General features: G+C 47.8%; 1 protein-coding gene across 1 annotated transcript; it reads left to right on the top strand.

Moving 5' to 3' along the window:
• The first annotated feature begins 1,928 nt into the window (after window positions 1-1,928).
• Window positions 1,929-20,229, top strand: LOC123154027 (glutamate receptor 2.8-like). Its single transcript, XM_044572840.1, has 5 exons — window positions 1,929-2,202; window positions 8,137-8,648; window positions 18,784-19,101; window positions 19,222-19,629; window positions 19,738-20,229. Exons 1-5 carry the CDS (start codon window positions 1,929-1,931, stop codon window positions 20,227-20,229), a joined length of 2,004 nt encoding a protein of 667 aa, XP_044428775.1.
• The last annotated feature ends 781 nt before the right edge of the window (window positions 20,230-21,010 follow it).

Here is a 21,010-nt window from a genome sequence, read left to right as displayed (position 1 = left end):
CTGTATCATTGTTTAATAAAACCACAGCATGATGCTCACATGAGATATCCACATGTTTCTGTGCTATTTCTTTCCAGCATGATGCTCTCGTTATAATGTATTCTGTTACTGTTTCGCTACAAGTTGTGTGTTGATTTGATAACAGGAGTTTCCTTGTCCTGGTCCTATACTGCATTTTGACTCCTATGTTTCTGTGCGTGTGTGTTTAATTGATGTTGTTTCAACTTTGAACTGCTTCTGCATATGGCCTATACTGCAATTGAGATTTAAATTTGTGGTTGTTCCTCTTTTACAGATGCTCAAGTGTGAAGTGTGAAGCAAGTGTGAAGCCGTGAAGTGTGAAGCCGTCAAGTTCTACTTAGTGAAGAGTAGCATATTGTTAGCATATATGTGTTGTAAAGATTGTAATAGATTTATTTAGTGGTATATTTGATGAAATTTATGTGTTCTTTTTGATTATGTATGTGATCTGAAAACTTGTGAAATGGAAACTTGACCAATGGGTCCACTTATGAAAATAATCTGTCAAATTTGTACATTTCTGACATGTGGGACTAATTTGAGAGATGATCATGACAAGTGGGACCCATCTGACTAGTGGGACCAGCTTGAATATATAATGACTGAAATAGAAAAGCAATAAATAATAAAAGGTCACGGGCCAACAATAAAAAGGCTACAACGTTGGGCTTGGCCCATGAAGCCGACCAGAATTACCAAGGAAAAAAATAATAAAGGCTGAATTAATGGGCTCGGCCCATGTAAAACACCTAATCGGACCGGGCTGAATCTTGTGCCACATCAGCTTGCCACGCTGGATGCCTACATGGCCTGGGGAGGTTGCTAGTGACCAAAACGCCACAGTAGACATATTTTTGTCATAAACGTCTACAACCATTCCAGAAGAAAGGTCGCTATAGTCAGTTTACGACGGCCAGCTTTTGACCTTATGTTTTTGGTCACAAAAAGGTCACAAATGGAAATTTGTGACCATTCAGTGACCAATAGTGGTGGTCACAAGTTGACATATTTCTTGTAGTGCCCAGTGCTGCTCCAGATCCATGCCGAGCAGCTCCTCTCCATCCTTCCACGACGGCATCTTCTACGGCGGGGAGGGAACCGTGCCTCCGGCGGCGGCGAAGAACTCCGGCAGCGGCAACAGGGGACAGAGCAGAGGAGTGAGAGTGAGAGAGTGTGCGAGTGGAGTGGAGTGTGAGCGGCGGGGAGTGGGGGCTCTGTTTTGTACCGCGTGCCCTAGCGGTCGTCAACCCACTCGCCGTCTGGCCTCGCCCACGTGGCACCTGACGGGTGGGCCAACCTAGTCAGAAATCGTGTTAACTGCGGCAAACCGGTCATTTATTTTTATTGAGAAAATTTACAAGTCAAGTGGTGGATTTTTGGGACGCGCAACAAATGTGGTGGCAATTGGATGCTTCAACTTCAAATGTGGTGATTTTTGCAATTCACTCGTGAATCCATAGGCAAAGATTGAGATTGAGATGTCACAGACGGCATCCAATTCCAGCATACCAGCCAAAGACTCGGTCATGCACCATGCATGCAAATGGCAATATTTAACGTCATGTGGCCGTTGGAATATCATTTGGGCGGTCGACGCTACAACTTAAGCATTTTTTTCTTTTGCGGGTAACAACTTAAGCATTGACACTGATCATGTTGTTGCGTCTAGCGATGGAGGAAGAACGGATCAACAGCCGGAAGGTTTTGTACGCCCAGGAAATTTCGCCATCGCGTGGCTAGCGATGTAGCTACCCCTCTGCCACGGCTATGTTTCACCTCGCTCGCCACGCGGCACGCATCAACATATATACACGACGGACCGGTACATGCACGCCACACCAACTCGATCAGCAAGCACGTTACACCGAATCAGTACGCAGCGAGAACTCAACCGCGGGCGCGCTCTCATGGAGGGGCCGGCAGCTGTGCTCGTGCTCCTCTCTTTGCTCGCGCTCTGGAGCAGCGCCGGCGCCGTCGCATCGTTGCCTGGGGCGGTGGTGCCGGCGCCGGTGAGGGTGGGCGTGGTGCTGGACCTGAGGAGCGACGTGGGAAGGGAGAGGCGCGCCTGCATTTCCATGGCGCTGGACGACTTCCACGCCGCTCACGCCGGCTCCGGCGATGCGCGGGTCGAGCTGCGTGTGCGGGACTCGCGCGGGGATCTCGCCACGGCCGCACATGCTGGTAAGTTTAAATCTTTATACCATGAGCTGAATAAAAGCATGACATACAAGTTCATTCTCAATACACAACTTGTTTCCTGCGATAATTGCACTTCCGGACAAGGGCCTTAAATTAGCTGAAATGATAAAATCTGAATGTCAGGTTTTTTTACCACGGCAAATCAAACTTCTTTATGGCAATTTTAGTTGACACGAAGATGACAAGTTTAGTTGGCAGGCACACTAATTTTCTAGCAAGAAACAAACTGAGGACACTTTTTATCATGCTTACTAACTAAACTTGTCATGGTCAATAAATATAAATTACCATAAAAATTGTTAGATTTGTCATGGTCAAATCCCGTTCCGGACCCAACGGCATCCTAAATTTGTGGTATCACTAAGATAGAATTTCTTAATGCCGTACTTGTATCAGCATGTATCAATAAGGGCATCTCTACCCGATCCTCTAAAACCGATTAGAGAATGTTTACTCTTCTAAACTCGACCTAGTCAATCATCTAAAATCGTTAGAATAGTAAAATATTTACTCTGAGTGGCATCCAAGGAGAAAAAGTACTCCGTTTCTCGGCCACAGAGTAAACATTTTCCCTCCCACACGCCACGCAAACCATCGCCCCTACAGCCCAATCCACACACCCGCTCCACCTTGCTGCCCATCCACCCACCCCCGCAGGCGACATGGCTGGATCCGGGGGCCGCCGCTCCCCACCGCCCATCCGCAGCGCGCGGCCGGTGGATCTACGTTGTGGCGCCTCAGCCTCCTCCTCCCGTGTCGGCAGCTCACCCGTCATCCCCGACCTCCCACCGCTTCTGCCACCGGTGCCAAAATACCTCGGTGTGCGGCAGTGCCAATAGAGGACTTGGGGCGGAAATAATGACTGCGACACTCGGAAGACCCACTAGGAACATCAGGTTGGGAACATCAATTCTAGATGTCGACCCAACATGTAGTTGATTGTTCGGTTGCCCTTTATCAAAAGTATTAGTGTTGGGAGTAGCGGGGGAAGTAGGGTGCGGGGAGGAGGCGGGGGGATGGTCATAGGGAGGGTTGTCTGACCTTGGTGGCAACTGACACCAGTGAGTAACACAAGAACTCCAAGATTAGAGGGATTCACTAGGGCACTGACCAAATAGATCCAGTGGAATAGGGAATATGGAGCGTCGCGATGGTGGAGCTAGTGAGAGGAGGTGAAGTAAGGGAGGAGAAAGAATGAATGGATGTGGTCTTGGAGAGAAGGAATGAAGGATAGCATGAGGAAGAAGCAATCAGACGAGGAGAGGAAGGAAGGTCGGACTCTGGTGCTTGATCTCTTAGGACCTCTTTATACAGATTGCGGAGCGCTTCATTCTTTGGGAATTTTTCCCGTGGAGCATGTTTTGGTTTCTAAAGTCAGAAGATTCATGTTTTATGGCTACTTTGCACTCCCCTCGTCCAGAATTACTTGTTTCAGAAATAAATGCACCTACATGTATTTTAGTTCTAAATACATTTATTTTTATTCATTTCTGCGACAAGTAATTCGGGACGGAGGAAATATGTAATATCATAGGAGAATTTCCATTGAATACAACGTCAAGATTATTATTATTTGTTTCTATGACAACCATGGCATGCACCTACCTATACAAAAAATTCCTGCATTTTCCCTTCAACCAAATAATTTCTTAAATTTTACAAAGGGATATAATTGAGTCATGATGTTGATTCCTCCACACAACAATTTGTTAACGTGTAGCAAGCAGCAAGAGGAAGAAAAAACCGACTAGAACCATTGGGAGTCAATCTGAAATCCGTAACCGGTTTTTTTGGGTTAATCCAAAATCCTTAAACAGTTCGGCCAGTGCAAAGCCGGCCCGTGCAACGCACCAATCTAGGGCCCAGGCCCAAACACCCACTCGCTTCCGCAGCCGCTCTCTCTGCTCCTCGCAAAGCAACGCACTCCGTCCGTCCAGCCGCCATAACCCCAGCACCGGCAGCCGTCGCCGGCCTCCGGTGGGCGGCGTACACGGCACGACATCGCCTCAGTGTCCGTCGCGCTGTTCCCGCCCAGCGCCGATATGCGGAGTCCTTCCTCCGTCTGCGGCCCTACCACCACTCGGATGGCCATGGGCGATGTCTGTACCAACCTACTACCGCTCTGATCTATGTTGATCCAGTGCGCTGCCATGACCTCCATCTTCGCTGCAGCTAGCACCCATGCCCCCTTCGCTCTCACCCAGTAGACCTGAGAACGGTTTGAAGATCCCCACCTTCAGCCATGGATTGACTCAATGCAGCCAGCGTTTCAAATCAAGGGTCGTCACACAATTCGTGATGATGCAGTGAAGATGTATAAGGGAATGAAGAAAGATATCGAATTAGAGCTACAAAATTTGGATTCTCGCATTTGCTTAACATCTGACATGTGGACATCATCACAGGACTTGGACTACATGTGCATCACCGCCCATTATATCAATGCAGAATTCAACTACAAGAAGAAGACCATAAGTTTCGCAGAAGTGAAGTATCCCCACACAGGCTATGCGATAGAGGAAGAAATAGTTCGCTGCTTAACAGAATGGGGAATAAGAGGCAAATTATTCACTTTGACACTAGATAATGCCAGCAATAATACTAATGCATGTGAGGAGTTAATAAAATATCACAAACATGAGCGGCTCCTTGACGGTCAACATTTGCATGTCAGGTGTTGTGCGCACATTCTTAATATCTTGGTTCAGAATGGAATGAAAATAATCCATGAAGCTATTGACATGATACGTGAGTTGATGAAGTATATTGACTCTTCTCCTTCAAGACTTCAAGATTTCAATACAATTGCAAGTGGGATGGGTCTACGTGCAAAGAAAGGCATCTCTGTTGATACACCAACCAGATGGAATTCAACCTGGAAAATGCTTGTAGAAGCATTGACGTACAAATCTGTTCTCACTAGTTATGCCAACAGAAAGATGATAGATTCTCCAAGTGAGGAGGAATGGGAGAAGGCAAAAGCTATTTGTGAGTTTCTAAAAGCTTTCGAAGAGCTTACTTTGATTGTTTCAGCTCATAGGAAGCCAACTTCACATAAGTTTCTACCAGTTGTGCTTTCTATTCGCCATGCATTGAAAGATCCGGGTTGGCAGACCTCTGATGTGTTGAAGGAATTGGCGGCAGTGATGCAAACGAAGCTTGATAAATATTGGGATCCCGAGGAGAAGGAGAATGCAGATCCTAACCGTCATAGAAAAAGCAAGGGCATTGAGTTTAACCATGCACTTGTCATTGCTACATTCCTGGATCCAAGGAGGAAAGAAGATTACTTGGATTTCTTCTATTGCAAGTTGTCTACCGACGGGGAGCAAATTACAAAACAAGTGGAGATTGCTTTAGAATGGGTGAGAAAGTATGTCAAGGAATATGAGCTACTTGCAGCGGCAAGCACTGCACACTCGACACCTTCTAGTCAAGGCAATACCATTATTGGATCACCTGTTGCAGGGAAAAGGAAGTTGGAAGAAGAGTTTGCCCAGCACAAGTCTCGTCGGAGGTCACGTGTACACAAATCCGAGCTTGATGCATACTTGGAAGAAGCATCCGAGAAGGTCGGTGATGACTTTGATGTCTTGGGTTGGTGGAAGAGGCATGGCGAAAAGTTTCCTATATTGGCATCTATGGCCCGTGACTTTCTTGCAATTCCTTTGAGCACAGTGGCATCTGAATCAGCCTTCAGTTGTGGTAAGAGGATACTAGGTGACAAGAGAAGCTCTTTGAACCCTGATATGCTGGAAGTTCTTGTTTGTGCTAAAGATTGGTTGTTCAAACCAAAGGAGGGTGAGTTAACCGCTTACATTTTGGTTCTAGTACTTGTGTAGAATGGGATATATAAAACTTGCAGTATAGAAGTGTTCATATGCCTTTAAATTAATCCTTTGTTTCATTTGCAGGAGATGGACAGTAAGCACACGGCTAAAAACATGAAACCAAGAAAAGGTAAAAATATGATCCTGATCATCGATTTACCTTTGCCTTGCTCCTTTTTTTCCGTTATAGTGATTGGACAAGCAAAACCACTGTCGCTAAGTGAGTAACCATTGCCAAGACTAGTCTGTAGAACTATTGGACTTTGGTTTGATATGACACTCTTGACAAGAAGTGAGTGATGAATAAAGGAGTGATGAATCAGCTAGTCCATAGGCATGTCATAAGTTCATTGAATTTGTTGGCTGGAACACAGCCGGGTCTTGTTGCCCTATTTCTTCCTCTGTTCTTGGAATGAGTGTTCATTTCGTCTAGCACGTAATAAATCCACCAAAACCTGTAATAGGAGTTTCCAGCACTATTTTTTGTTGATATATATATATATATATATATATATATATATATATATTCTAGGCTTCCAGTGATAAGCAAGTGTTTTTGAAGTGAAATGATGTCCATGTTATTTTGCAGGTCATGGCCATTCTCATGTTCTCGGGTGCTTGTGTCGGGGCCAGCGTGATGATCTTTTTCATGAAGGATGTGAACTTCTGCGCCGAGTACTAGCGGCTGCCGTAGCCATGGCCAAGCTTGTTACATAGATTGTCTATTTGATAGCCCATCTTTGTTTAGATGATGTGGATTCCTGATGCTCTGGTTACTTGTGTTGTTTCTTTGTTAATTTCATTTCTTTAGAGGTCCGAGGAGTACAACTAGAACCCCGTCTCCGGATGCCCGGTCTGCCTGCATGTCTGGTTTAAACCACACACTAACTGAAATCCACTACCCCCTAGAGTTGAACTGTCAGTCTTAAGTGCAGGACACAGTCATTGCGCTATGTTATGTGAACGTTCTGAATTTCTGCTCACTCTTTTATAATCTGCAACTCTTTTTTCTCTTCCTTTTTCCTGCTAGTTCTGTTACAATCTGTATTTCTCTTTGCCTTTCAGTATGCCTGTCTGTCTATAAACATTCTGAATTTCTTCTCGTTCTTTCTATGATCTGTGGCCCATGCTTTTCTTCTTCTGCTCATTCTGCTATAATCTGAATTTCCTTTGGTCTGTCTCTCTTAGTCTGTACTCCCTCCGTTCCATAATCCGTGTCCGTGGTTTTAGATCAAACTGAACTAAAACCACGAATAACAGAGCTTCTATCTGTGCCTCTTCATCTCTTCTTCACATCATTGAGGGGATGATCCTGTTTGGGGCTACATCTGCAATCTGTGAGGCTAAACCCTTACGTTGCTCTTTCCGCATTCTGCAATTTTCTTCTTCTGTTCAGGCTTCAGGCTGGAGAGGGTCTGAACCTTTCCATAGTTCACTGAATCTGCTAACCTTTACGAGATCAAGGGCATCCATTGACAACCTGCCCGAGGTCAGCATCACCGAGGGCAGTAAGTTGGTTCAGTGTGCTTGTTGTTTTTTGGTTGACTGTTAATATAGTGCTTAACCCATTTACAAACGGTTCTGAACCCATTTATGCAAACAGTTTCAACCCATGGTTGAAGGCTTGGTTTAGTTTGGTTTGGTTAAAATTCCCAACAAGTTTGGTTTTAGTTGGGTGGCAAGAGAGCTATCGTGGGTTTAGTTTAGGTTCAAGTGTCAAGCTAGCTCACGTGAGTTTGGTTGAGTTATGGTTCAGGTATCAAACTTTTCTCAGATTTATCGCCCACAAGGTATTTTTTCTTGCTTCTCCACTGGCTGGTACAGAGCGGCTGGCCCAAATTTTCTCTTCCGTTATTTTTGTAGGGGCCGAAGTTAGGAAATCATACCAGGATCCCTGACTGATGCGGAGGCATGACACCTAGTGCCTCACGTTGCATACGGATATTCAATGAATGATGCAAAAAACTTTGATGAATATTGCGAAAACTTTGATGAATAAGAATAATGCATCAATAGACCTATAGTATTGTTTTTAGATTATATGTTATTTGCCTGTCTAATTTTGTGACCTGTATGTGTTTCGCAGCCGAGGACCTGATCAAGAATGGGCAAGTGCAGGCCATCATATGGGGCCTTGGGACACTGAGCAAATCAGATCACGCCGCACACCTAGGCCACCGCTACAACCATGTTCCGGTTCTCTCCTTCTCTGGTGTTTCTCCAGCATTGTGTGCCTTCTGGACAGAAGATCTTGTAGCAGCCTCAGGAGGCCATGCCATGTTCGGATTTACACTTGGAAGTGACACTATAACCTTTCCTAGTCCGAGAACAGGTAGAAGAATTAGCAGAAAACTAGCTACAAGGAAATCAAGGAAGAAATGCAGAGGCAAGACGGGGCTTAAGATTGCCGTGCCGCTGAAACTGGGCTTTCAAGTTTTTGTGAATGTTATTGATCCTGTTTCCAAGAAACAAAACGTCACTGGCTACAGCATTGATATCTTCGAAGCTGCTATGAGGAATTTGCGTCCTCGTCCATGCTACATTTTTTTTGTCTTCGGTGGTACTTATGATGAGCTAGTAGGCAATGTGTCTTTCGGGGTAAGTGTCGGTGTCAAAACCGGCGGATCTCGGGTAGGGGGTCCCGAACTGTGCGTCTAGGCCGGATGGTAACAGGAGGCAGGGAACACGATGTTTTACCTAGGTTCGGGCCCTCTCGATGGAGGTAAAACCCTACGTTCTGCTTGATTAATATTGATGATATGGATAGTACAAGAGTTGATCTACCACGAGATCAAGGAGGCTAAACCCTAGAAGCTAGCCTATGGTATGATTGTTGTCTATGGAGTTGATGAAGTTGTCCTATGGACTAAAACCCTCCGGTTTATATAGACACCGGATAGGGTTAGGGTTACATAGAGTCGGTTACAATGGTAGGAGATCTTGAATATCCGCATCGCCAAGCTTGCCTTCCACGCCAAGGAAAGTCCCATCCGGACACGGGACGTAGTCTTCCATCTTGTATCTTCATAGTCCTGGAGTCCGGCTGAAGGTATAGTCCGGCTACCCGAACACCCCCTAATCCAGGACTCCCTCAGTAGCCCCCGAACCAGGCTTCAATGACGACGAGTACGGCGCGCAGATTGTTCGGCATTGCAAGGCGGGTTCTTCTCCAAATCCTGTGTACCTGTAGGAATAATGTCCGATTTTTGTAATGCAGTGCTCCTCGGCTTCTATGCCCAATAATGGCCGTCTTCCACGTGTCAAACAAATGCGAAAAGCTGGGGCGTTTTTACATCCACACCCCTAGCCGTATAAACGAGTCGCCTATTTAACGGGATGGGGATTTAGGTCCAAACCACATCTTCTCCTCTCCGCGAGTTATCATCAGAGCGCTTTCAGCAAAGGTCCATTCCAACATGTCCAGCCGTCCGGCACCAAACCCGGGGACTGGGAGAGTTGCACCATCCCGCATAGCGAGTTAGTGTCGCTTTAGGCCAAGGGATTTCTCCCTCAGGCATACATGGTTCCGGTCCGAGCCGGTCTCGCCACCTACAATGGCGGAAAACAAGCGGAGAGCACCCCCAATCCTTCTAAAGGAGAGCGGGTGTGCCTCGTCCCCTATCTAATAAGGGGACTGGGATTTCCAATTCATCCATTTCTCCGCGGGCTTCTGGAGTTCTACGGCCTCCAGCTGCACAATCTCACGCCCGCCTCCGTATTACATATTGCAGGTTTCATCGCCCTTTGCGAGCTATTTTTAGGCGTTGAGGCTCATTTCGCGCTGTGGAAGAGGTTATTCTGCCTGGTGCCCCGTTCTCAAGAGGGGTCTATATACCAAGTGGACGGAGCCGAAGTATGGCGCATCGCCGGGACCGGATACCTATCCGGAACCCCAAAGAAGGCGACCGAAGACTGGCCTTCGGAATGGTTTTACATAGATGACGTTCCGCTACCGGACCCTATCCGGGTCGGTCTCCCTGAGTTCAACAGTGCTCCATTGAAGAAACGCTTGAGCTGGCGTCCGCGGAGCTGTCAGAGAGAAAGTGACAGAGACGTCCTTTACCTGATGGGCCGGATAAGACTGTTGTCTCATTCCGGACTAACCATGATCGGAGTCATGGCCACATGCATTATGCGGGGGGTGCAGCTGCTTCAATATAGAGGCCACCCCATGTGGGATTTCAACGGGGAGGATGATGCCACCCGTTGCGGTCATAAGGGGCCGGCCTCAGCCGCCGCCTTAGTAAAGATCTTATCCTCTTTGTACAAGGGAGAAAAGGAGGAATTCCTCCGCGTCAACCCGTGGGCCGGATTTAGTATGTACGATCCTCCAAGTTGGGTAAGTGAACAATTGCGCTTGCCCGTTTGTTTTATACTCCCACGGTTAGGTAGTCTAACGACTTCAATGCAGGAACTGCGACAGGAGGTAAAGGATATAAATAGCCGTCCTCCACAACCCGAGGACCCAGAACGGTCCCTCGATCCGGACTCCGAAGAGGATCCGGACATATCGATGGAGCTTATCGACGGGGTGTTCCATCAGCTAAGCAAGGACAATACCTTGGTGGCCATTACGGCGGATTACCCAGGATTAATCCTGGCCTCCCAGGTGACAGAAACCGGAGTCCCATTCCCTTGAAAGAGATTCCACTCTTACGTATTCCGGTGTTTCTGACGACAACCGCGTTTTGCAGGGGAGATTTCCGAGGCAGGAGGCCGAACCTGCGGCGGCTAGCCAACGAGGGGCCGCAGGGCCCCGTGGGGCAAAAAGGAACGCAGTCCGGACTGAGATGCCGGCGCAAAGGTATAGCTCACCCTCTGTTTCCCTGGAGTTATTTTGTTAGGGCATATTAACGTTCGTGCTATCTTCAGAACGAAGAGACCTCGCCGGACTACATCCGGAGAGGCTGCCAATCGCGCCTCCACCAGCCAGGCTCCAACGTCTGGCCAGGAAGCGGATGCAAGCACAAGGCGCGCACCGAACGCTCCTCTGACAGAGGATGCGGACAGGCTGTCTGCCACAAATTCTGAAGTGGAGAGTGCCATGAACCACAGGCGTCGCCGGACAGTTCTACGCGACGCTTGTTTCTCCCAAGAGGCTTTAGATGCCTTTAATACGGGATATGCGTACCTCTGTGCCGCTCAAAATGGTTTAGCCAGAGCCACGGAGCAGTATGTAAAAGACATACGGGTAAGAAAATTTTGGTTAAATATATATATATGCTAGTAGCCCCCGAGACTTGAAGCAGTTAGAGCAACTGATTTAAGGATCATTTAACATGCATGTTCTTACAGAGAAGAATACCGTACTGTCCCAGGAGCTGGAAAAGTGCAAAGCCCAACTAGAGGTCGCACTAGCCGCAGTAGGGGAGCCCAAAGAGACCCCCTCAGGTAAGATACACTTCAAAAGATTAGTATTATGCGGCGTGGGTGCAAATCTGACAGATCATATTGCAGATGACGCCGGACTCGATCCCGACAAGCAACAACTCTTACGCCGGCTAAAGGCCGGTGAGAGTGTGTTGACAAAGGTGAGGCGGGAGAAGAATGATCTTCAGGATGCCAACACCAAGCTGGACGTTGAACTTAAAGATGTTCGTGGCCAGCTGCCGGACTCCACGAAGGAGAATCAGCGGCTTCGACACGGCATATTTAGTAAGTGCTTGAACGAACTTTGAAAAAAAAGTTCGGCGAGGAAGTCGACTAACAGAGTAATGTCTGTAGGTATGCTCACAGGTCGTCCTGCAGAGGAGATTCCCGGTTCAACGGGTGACCTTCTTCCCGAACTCTTGCAACTGCACGAGCGAATTCGGTAGGCGATGCGAGGTATTGCCCAAGCCTTATGGCCTGCCCACTCTGTGCCCGAGGGCCTTGGAGAGCTTGCGGAGAACTGAAGGGAGCTCGGCGGCGCTTCCGGTTGTGGATGATATCGACCTGCCGACAAGGCGCTAGGGAGGCCTGGGCCATGGTGAAGACCCATTTTACGAAGTCTGACCCAAACCACATGGCCGAGGTCAGACCAGTGGGGCCTGACGGGAAGGAGATCCCTGTAAGCTTAGTATACGGCCAAGTAGAGTTGGCCACAAAGTATTCCCAGCAGGACTGTAAATTAGACAGCCTGTTAGATGGTATAGAAGAGGAATACAATCAGTCAGAATGACTGTGTAATTTTAAATTAACATGTGTAATGCCTTCTAGCCGGATTGTAGATCGTTTGTCGTTGCCGACCTTTTCGCTTCAACCTCAGGACCTGACGGTCCGGAGTGTGTCTGAATACCCTAGCGGTTATATAAGAACCGGGGTATGCGTGGAGACCAGGCGTAGGGGTCATCAGTGCTTTATCAGACAAGTGCCCAACTAGTTATGTTATATTACATGGTTAGTAAGAAACATCTTCCAGAGAGAATAGTTCCGTTAAGGGTTCCTTTCGCTGGGAGGCATGCCCTAAGGTGCATGTCCGGACTGCGTGAAGAGACGCAGAAAAAAGCATCTGGGGGGTGCATAAAATGAGTAAAAATATCATCTTTTATTTCACCGACCGAATATTCCCTTAAGAACGCTAGCTTTCGGCTTCACCCAGTCTGAGGTACACATCCGGCTGACCTGGCAGTAACAATCTCAGAGGTGCTCCCTTTACCGCCTAGCCGAACAATCGGGAACGTAGGGGGAAGCACAGGAGCCAGGCAACCCAGCTTGGCCAAAACTTAAGTCATATCGATGCATATAATGGTGAAGAAAAAGGTACATGCGGAAGTTTAACGCATGTGTTGGGCGTGAAGCCCTTATAAATAAGCTTCTATTAAAGAAGCCCCCAGGTTTAATGAGCGCGGGTTGCGCGTCACTAGATGAGCCTTTAAGGGCTATAGAAGAAAAAATGGGAAGGAGAGAAATGTAAGACAGAAAAATTCAAAAAAGAATGGACAGAGGAAGGAGACGAACACAGAGTCCGGCGCTAGGCATAGAATCTTCAGAGACGGGCGGTGTTCCACGGGTTCGGCTCGATTCGGTTGTTCGACGCATCTCGCAGGCGGTACGCCCCACCAGTCAGGACTTGGTCGATTATGAATGGACCTTCCCACTTGGGCTTGAGTTTGTCCTTTTTCTTATCCGGCAGGCGTAGAACTAGTTCGCCAACATTGTAATTTTTGGCCTGTACTTCTCTGCTTTGATATCTTCGGGCCTGCTATTGATAAAATGCGGAACGGGTTTTTGCCACGTCACGCGCCTCCTCCAAGGCGTCCAAGTTGTCCTGCCGATCGAGCTCGGCTTCTCTTTCTTCGTACATGCGCACTCTAGGTGAGTCATGAATTATGTCGCAGGGCAGAACTGCTTCTGCGCCGTACACCATAAAAAATGGTGTGTATCCGGTGGTGCGATTTGGCGTGGTCCGCAGCCCCCATAGCACGGAGTCGAGCTCCTCTACCCAGTGCGTGTTAGATTCCTTGAGGGACCGCACTAGTCTGGGTTTAATGCCGCTCATGATAAGACCATTTGCACGTTCGACCTGGCCGTTGGTTTGTGGGTGATAGACGGAAGCATAATCGAGCTTGATGCCCATGTTTTTGCACCAGAGTTTTACCTCGTCAGCGGTAAAGTTTGTGTCGTTATCGGTTATGATGCTGTGGGGGATGCCATAATGGTGTACAACCCCGGATATGAAGTCTATCACAGGTCCGGATTCGGCCGTTTTAACAGGCTTGGCTTCTATCCATTTGGTGAACCTATCCACCATGACCAGTAAGTATTTATTCTTATGGGTTCCACCTTTGAGGGGTCCGACCATGTCAAGCCCCTAGACCGCAAAAGGCCAGGTGATGGGTATAGTTTGGAGTGCGGTGGGTGGCATATGGATTTGGTTGGCAAAAAGTTGGCAACCAACGCATCGTTGGACTAGGTCCTGAGCGTCTGCCCGGGCCGTCGGCCAATAAAAGCCTGTACGGAAAGCCTTGCTAACAAGGGACTGAGCAGCGGCGTGGTGACCACCGAGTCCGGCATGAATTTGAGCCAGAAGGTTCCGCCCTTCCTCTTCGGAGATGCACCTTTGAAGGACTCCGGTAGTGCTTTTCTTATAAAGCTCTCCCTCATGGACTGGGTAGGCTTTAGATCGCCGCACTATGCAACGGGCCTCGTTTTGGTCCTCCGGGAGTTCCTGCCTAATGAGGTAGGCTAGGAATGGTTCTGTCCACGGGGCGATAACCGCCATTATTATGTGGGCTGAAGGTGTAATTTCGTTGGCAGAGCCTCCGATTGTGTCAGATTGTTTGGCGTCGAGTGGTGCGGCTGGCTTCGGGCTGTTGTTTGCAGGTTCCCCCTCCCATGCTACGGATGGCTTGAACAATCTTTCCAAAAAGATGTTGGGGGGGACTGCATCGCGTTTTGCTCCGATGCGTGCTAGGACGTCCGCCGCTTGATTGTTTTCTCGGGCTATATGGTGAAACTCCAGCCCTTCGAACCGAGCTGACATTTTTAGGACGGCGTTGCGGTAAGCTGCCATTTTTGGGTCCTTGGCGTCGAAGTCTCCATTTATTTGGGATATCGCGAGGTTTGAATCCCCGCGTACCTCTAGGCGCTGGATACCCATGGATACTGCTATCCGGAGGCCATGTAGGAGGGCCTCATATTCGGCTGCATTGTTGGAATCCGTGTACGTGATCTGGAGCACATATTGGACTGTGTCTCCCATGGGGGATGTCAGGACGACGCCGGCCCCCAGTCCGGCCAACATTTTGGAGCCATCGAAATGCATGATCCAGTTTGAATATGTGTCGTACTCTTTAGGGAGCTCGACCTCCGTCCATTCTGCGATGAAGTCGGCCAAACTTGCGATTTAATAGCTCGCCGTGGCTTATAGGTTATATCGAACGGGAGAAGCTCGATGGCCCATTTTGCAATCCGGCCCATTGCATCGTGGTTGTTGATAATATCGTTGTGTGGTACTTCCGAGGCTACTGTTATGGAGCACTCTTGAAAGTAGTGTCGTAGTTTCCGGGATGTCATGAATACTGCGTATGCACTCTTTTGATAATGCGGGTACCGTGATTCGCATGGAGTGAGGACAGTGGACATGTACTAGACCGGCCTTTGAAGGGGGAATTTGTGTCCGTCCGTTTCCCGCTCGACAACGAGCACTGCGCTGACAACTTGGTGTGTTGCTGCAATGTACAATAACATTGGTTCGCCGGTGTTTGGCGCGGCCAGGACTGGGTTTGTTGCCAATATGGCTTTTATTTCATCAAGTCCTGCCGTCGCGGCATCCGTCCACTCGAAGTGTTCGATGCGCCGAAGGAGGCGATAGAGGGGTAGTGCCTTTTCTCCCAAGCGGGAGATGAAGCGGCTTAAAGCCGCCACACATCTGGTTAATTTTTGTATTTGTTTAAGGTCCTTTGGGACATCCAATTGTGACAAAGCTCGGATCATGGCTGAATTTGCTTCAATTCCTCTACCGGATACAATGAAGCCCAAGAGCTTTCCGGCTGGAACGCCGAAGACGCATTTTTCTGGATTGAGCTTGATGTCGTATATTCGGAGGTTATCGAATGTAAGCCTCAAGTCGTCTACTAGAGATTCGACATGTCTTGATTTGACGACCACATCATCCACGTACGCCTCCACTGTTTTGCCGATTTGGTTTGCCAGACATGTCTGGATCATGCGCTGATATGTTGCGCCGGCATTTTTCAGCCCGAAGGGCATTGTGTTGAAGCAGAATGGGCCGTATGGTGTGATGAATGCTATTGCAGCTTGGTCTGATTCTGCCATCTTGATTTGATGGTAACCGGAGTATGCATCGAGGAAACACAACGAATCGTGTCCTGCGGTGGCATCGATAATTTGATCGATACGGGGGAGGGGGAAGGGATCCTTTGGGCAAGCCTTGTTAAGGTCTTTAAAATCGACACACAGGCGCCAGGATTTGTCCTTCTTTGGTACCATCACTAGGTTTGCTAGCCAGTCTGGATGTTTTATGTCTCTGATGAATCCGGCCTCCAATAGCTTGGCTAGCTCCTCTCCCATAGCCTGTCTCTTGGGTTCGTAAAAATGCCGAAGGGCTTGTTTGACAGGTTTAAATCCTTTTTGGATATTTAAGCTGTGTTCGGCTAGCCTACGTGGGATCCCTGGCATGTCTGAAGGGTGCCAGGCGAAGATTTCCCAGTTCTCTCATAGGAACTCTCGCAGTGCGGCATCTACATCAGGGTTCAGTCGTGCCCCGATGGAAGCTGTTTTATTGGGGTCCGTTGGATGGACCTGGAATTTGACTATTTCGTCAGCTGGCTTGAAGGATGTGGATTTGGATCTCTTGTCGAGTATCATGTCATCCCTGTTAACTGTGGAGCACAGCGCAGTCAGTTCCTCGGCAGCTAAGGCATCGGATAGTGCCTCAAGGGCTAATGCGGCTGTCTTGTTTTCGGCGCAGAGTGCTATGTCCGGATCACTAGCTAGAGTGATAATTCCGTTCGGCCCGGGCATCTTAAGCTTCATGTACCCGTAATGGGGTATTGCTTGGAAGATTGTGAATGCTTCCCGCCCTAGTAAAGCGTGATATCCGCTCTTAAACGGGGCCACCTGAAACGTAACTTCTTTGGACCTGTAATTATCCGGCGTGCCGAACACCACATCTAGTGTGATTTTTCCTATGCAGCGCGCTTCCCGACTGGGGATTATTCCTCTAAAGCTTGTGCTGCTTCGCTCGACGCGGTTCTAGTCTATTTCCATTTTTTGAAGGGTTTCCTCATAAATGAGGTTCAGTCCGCTGCCTCCATCCATGAGCACCTTGGTGAGGCGAAAGCCGTCCACTATGGGACTGAGGACCAATGCGGCTGGTGCTCGGGCTGTTCGGAATCTAGGTTCATCACTTGCGTTGAAGGTAATGGCAGTGTCGCTCCATGGATTTATTGTTGCAACTTGATAGACTTCGGCGAGGCTGCGGAGTGTTCTTTTTCGCACATTTTTTGATGCGAAAGTCTCGAAGACTATGAGAACGGTACTGGTGTCCTTGGGCTGGCTTTCTGCAGCCTCCGGAATTAAGAGGTCCTCGCCGATCTTGGCCACTTGCCGGAGTATCCAACATGCTTTAAGGCTGTGAGTTGGTGTGGCATCCTCTGTACTGTGAATTCTACAGGGTCCATTGAGCCATCTTTCCAGTACGGTTCCATGCCCTGTAGAGGGTTTTGGCTTTTTGGTGTTTATCCCGGGTGTCCTATGATGATGCACCCTCTTAGTTCGGACGGGGTTACTATTCAAGGCCGGATTATCCCATTTTTTTTTTTCAGTTTTCCAGGCGCTTTCCATCGCACAGTATTTTTGTACTATGGACGCCAAGTCAGCGAAGCGTGTAATATCACGATGACTTACGGCGTTAAGGATTCCCTTGTCCGTGCAATTACTGCAGAAAATTGAGATTGCGTCTTCCTCGTGGCAATCCTTTGTCCTGTTCATAACCAGGAGGAATCTGGTCCAGTAATGATGTACTGTTTCGTCGAGCCTCTGCCTGATTTGGGAGAGATCGCTTATGATCGGGTGGGCGGGTGTCATTAAATCTAAAACCTTACCCAATCCAAGATTCAGAGGCCGAAGAGTTTCCGAACTCTGAAGTTCGGATTCTTGGATGTTGTCCAATGAATCTGGCCCGTTGCTTGATCCTAAGCTCAGGTCTTGAGTTACATCTCCCCCTCCACGGGTATCCGGCTTGGAGGGGTCGGGAATTTGGACGTAGCTAGTCCTTAAAATAGATGAAGGGTCGCCGCACTGCATCTCTACCACGACAACATGGTGGGTGACCTGGGGAGAGTTAATTTCTCTTAGATCGGGTTTAAGCCCAACCTGGTCGTAATCCGTAGCGACCCCCATGGCGGCGATGCGATCCAAGAGCTCGTTTATGGAAGAGAGCTCCATTGGATCTAGCTGCTCGACGAGCTCCGAGCTAACGTGTAGGTTGCTTTTGATGACCCGAGAGGTCACCGTCGATGCAACAGCCGAACATGCGGTCATGAGGAAACCACCTAGCCGGAGAGTCTGGCCGACAGCCAAGGCTCCCTTAGTAACGGCGCCGTCTTTAAAGACGGGAGGAGGCATCCTTCCTGATTGCGACGGCACAGAGGAACTCTCAATGAAAGCACCAATGTCGGTGTCAAAACCGGCGGATCTCGGGTAGGGGGTCCCGAACTGTGCGTCTAGGCCGGATGGTAACAGGAGGCAGGGAACACGATGTTTTACCTAGGTTCGGGCCCTCTCGATGGAGGTAAAACCCTACGTCCTGCTTGATTAATATTGATGATATGGGTAGTACAAGAGTTGATCTACCACGAGATCAAGGAGGCTAAACCCTAGAAGCTAGCCTATGGTATGATTGTTGTCTATGGAGTTGATGAAGTTGTCCTATGGTCTAAAACCCTCCGGTTTATATAGACACCGGATAGGGTTAGGGTTACATAGAGTCGGTTACAATGGTAGGAGATCTTGAATATCCGCATCGCCAAGCTTGCCTTCCACGCCAAGGAAAGTCCCATCCGGACACAGGACGTAGTCTTCCATCTTGTATCTTCATAGTCCCGGAGTCCGGCTGAAGGTATAGTCCGGCTACCCGAACACCCCCTAATCCAGGACTCCCTCAGTAAGGCTTATCCTACACCACTTTCATCTCATCCTTATACGAGTACTATTTTGTCAACATTGTAATTTCTTGTAGTACCTAAATACCTTCTCATCTCTGCTAATTTTCATCTATCCTAAACAGATGTATGACGGTGCAGTAGGCGATGTGACCATAACCGCGGAACGAGTCACTACCACAGACTTTACAATGCCATACACACAGTCAGGTGTGTCTATGCTTGTGCTTGCCGAGGATGAACTGGATACAATCCGTTGGACATTTGTAAAGCCACTAAATGGGAGGCTTTGGTTTGCAACAATTGTCTTCTTCTTCTATACTAGCTTTGTTGTGTGGATGATTGAACTGCCCAAAAATCAGGAGTACCAAGGATCAAGATCGAGACAATGTAGCACTACCCTCTACTTCATTTTCTCAACTTTGACATTTTCTCATGGTGAGTACTTTAAGCTTAAACTTCCTGACAGAATTAATTTGAGGCTTTATAATAAGTATTTTAATTAGTTTCTCATCATAGTTCTAAGATTATATAATCTTTTGGTTATTCCATGCACATGTCCTATTATTAAAAGCCCCTTGTCAAAAATTGTTGTGGTGGTATGGTGCTTTGTGGTGCTGATTCTTGTACAAAGCTACACAGCAAGCCTGTCATCCATACTGACCGCAAAGAGGCTCCGTCCTTTGATGACAGATCTAGACCAGCTCAGGAGCAGTGGTGACTTTGTAGGATACCAAGATGATTCATTTGTGCGGTCCTTCTTGGTCAATCATAATTTCAGTGAAAGCAGGTTAAGGAACTACACAACGAAAGAAGAATATGCTACTGCTTTGAAGATGGGGTCCAAGAATGGAGGGGTGTCAGCTATCACAGATGAGATCCCTTATTTAACTTCTTTCCTCTCTGACCGTCGGTACGAAAATGATTTTAGGATGCTTGGATCCATATACAAGACTTCGGGATTTGGCTTTGTAAGCTACTCAACCTTAATGCCTTGGTATATTCCTGATTTGTTCTTGCAGTGCTATGCTGCAATCTAGATACAAAATAAGTTGCTGACATCGTGTTCTTATCTCCAGGCATTCCATCTAGGTTCTCCGCTAGTGCACAATCTTTCGACTGCTATCCTGCACCTAGCAGGAGGGGATGAGGGCTCACGAATCAAAAGAAAATGGTTCGGCTCAGCTTCACCTCCAATGGGTCCTAGCATGGTCCCTGACATGGGCTCCATGCCTCTGACTTTCCAAAGCTTCTCCGGTCTCTTCGTCATCACAGTATCCATTTCAACTCTAATGTTGTTGATAAGCATTATGAGGTCAATTCATGCCAAATGCACTGGGTTGACAAAGGCCGAAGATGAGTCTCGTCCGTTGCAGAATACCATGGGTGGCGACCCCAGCCCTGTTCCACAACCCTTCCCTGTAGATGGCAGTGATAATTCCGGGGGTGTCGAAGGAAGCGGCAAAAATGTTGGGGGCATAGAGCCTGACCCGGTGCAGCAGAATGGCATCCAGGATGCATCTGTGCATGCAGGACACATTCAGATTCAAATTGAGTTGAGCAGTGTGTGAGGTGAAGGGGAGTGCCAGATGCTCGCGAGTATGTCTCTCGTCATTGAAGTGATGCTGCATTCCAAACGTTGGACTAGGTAGATTAGTTATTTCTCTCGTTCCCTCTATTTTGGAAAAGAAGAGACAGATGTTCAGTGTGCATATTCTCTTTAGACTGATAATTCTTATGCTTTTGAAGTAGTACATTCTTTAACCCCATTTGTAAATTGATGGTGATTTAGACATAGGTATAGTCCTCAACATGCAAAGGTAGTATTTTTATTGCACAACTGACCCGAATGTTTGAAGTTGGAGTAGTTCATGATTTCTCTACTGTCTCCTGTAATCCGAACAGAAACAGTATTTGCATATGCAGTGTATCAAAAGGTTTTTTTGTTCATGTCCATATTTTACCGAGCCTACATGGTCACAAACTTAAGGTAATCACGATCTGCTAAGTGTTACAAGGATGAGAATAATAAGTATATATTTGTGAAATAGTTTCAGTGATATTCAGAATAGTTTCGAAAGGAATCGAAAGCGTTTCAGGGTCATCGGAAGGGTTCAGAGTTTACCGGGCAAAACCGGTTATTACTGATAAATAATATATAGGTGGAAAATGTTTTCAGAGATGTTAAATTAGTAATAAAAGGCTCTAATAATATTTAGGACGCTTTTAGACTTAATTAAATATCAACGGGCCTTAAAAATCCAAGTGGTGGAAGGAGAATTGGACCACAAGGGCCCAGCAGGGGGAGCCCCCCCCCCCCCTTTCCCACTTGGGAGGCTGAATTGGAGTGGG

This window comes from Triticum aestivum, chromosome 7A (assembly GCF_018294505.1).
Source record: "Triticum aestivum cultivar Chinese Spring chromosome 7A, IWGSC CS RefSeq v2.1, whole genome shotgun sequence".
Classification (NCBI taxonomy): domain Eukaryota; kingdom Viridiplantae; phylum Streptophyta; class Magnoliopsida; order Poales; family Poaceae; genus Triticum; species Triticum aestivum.
This window is presented reverse-complemented; position numbering and strand designations above follow the sequence as displayed.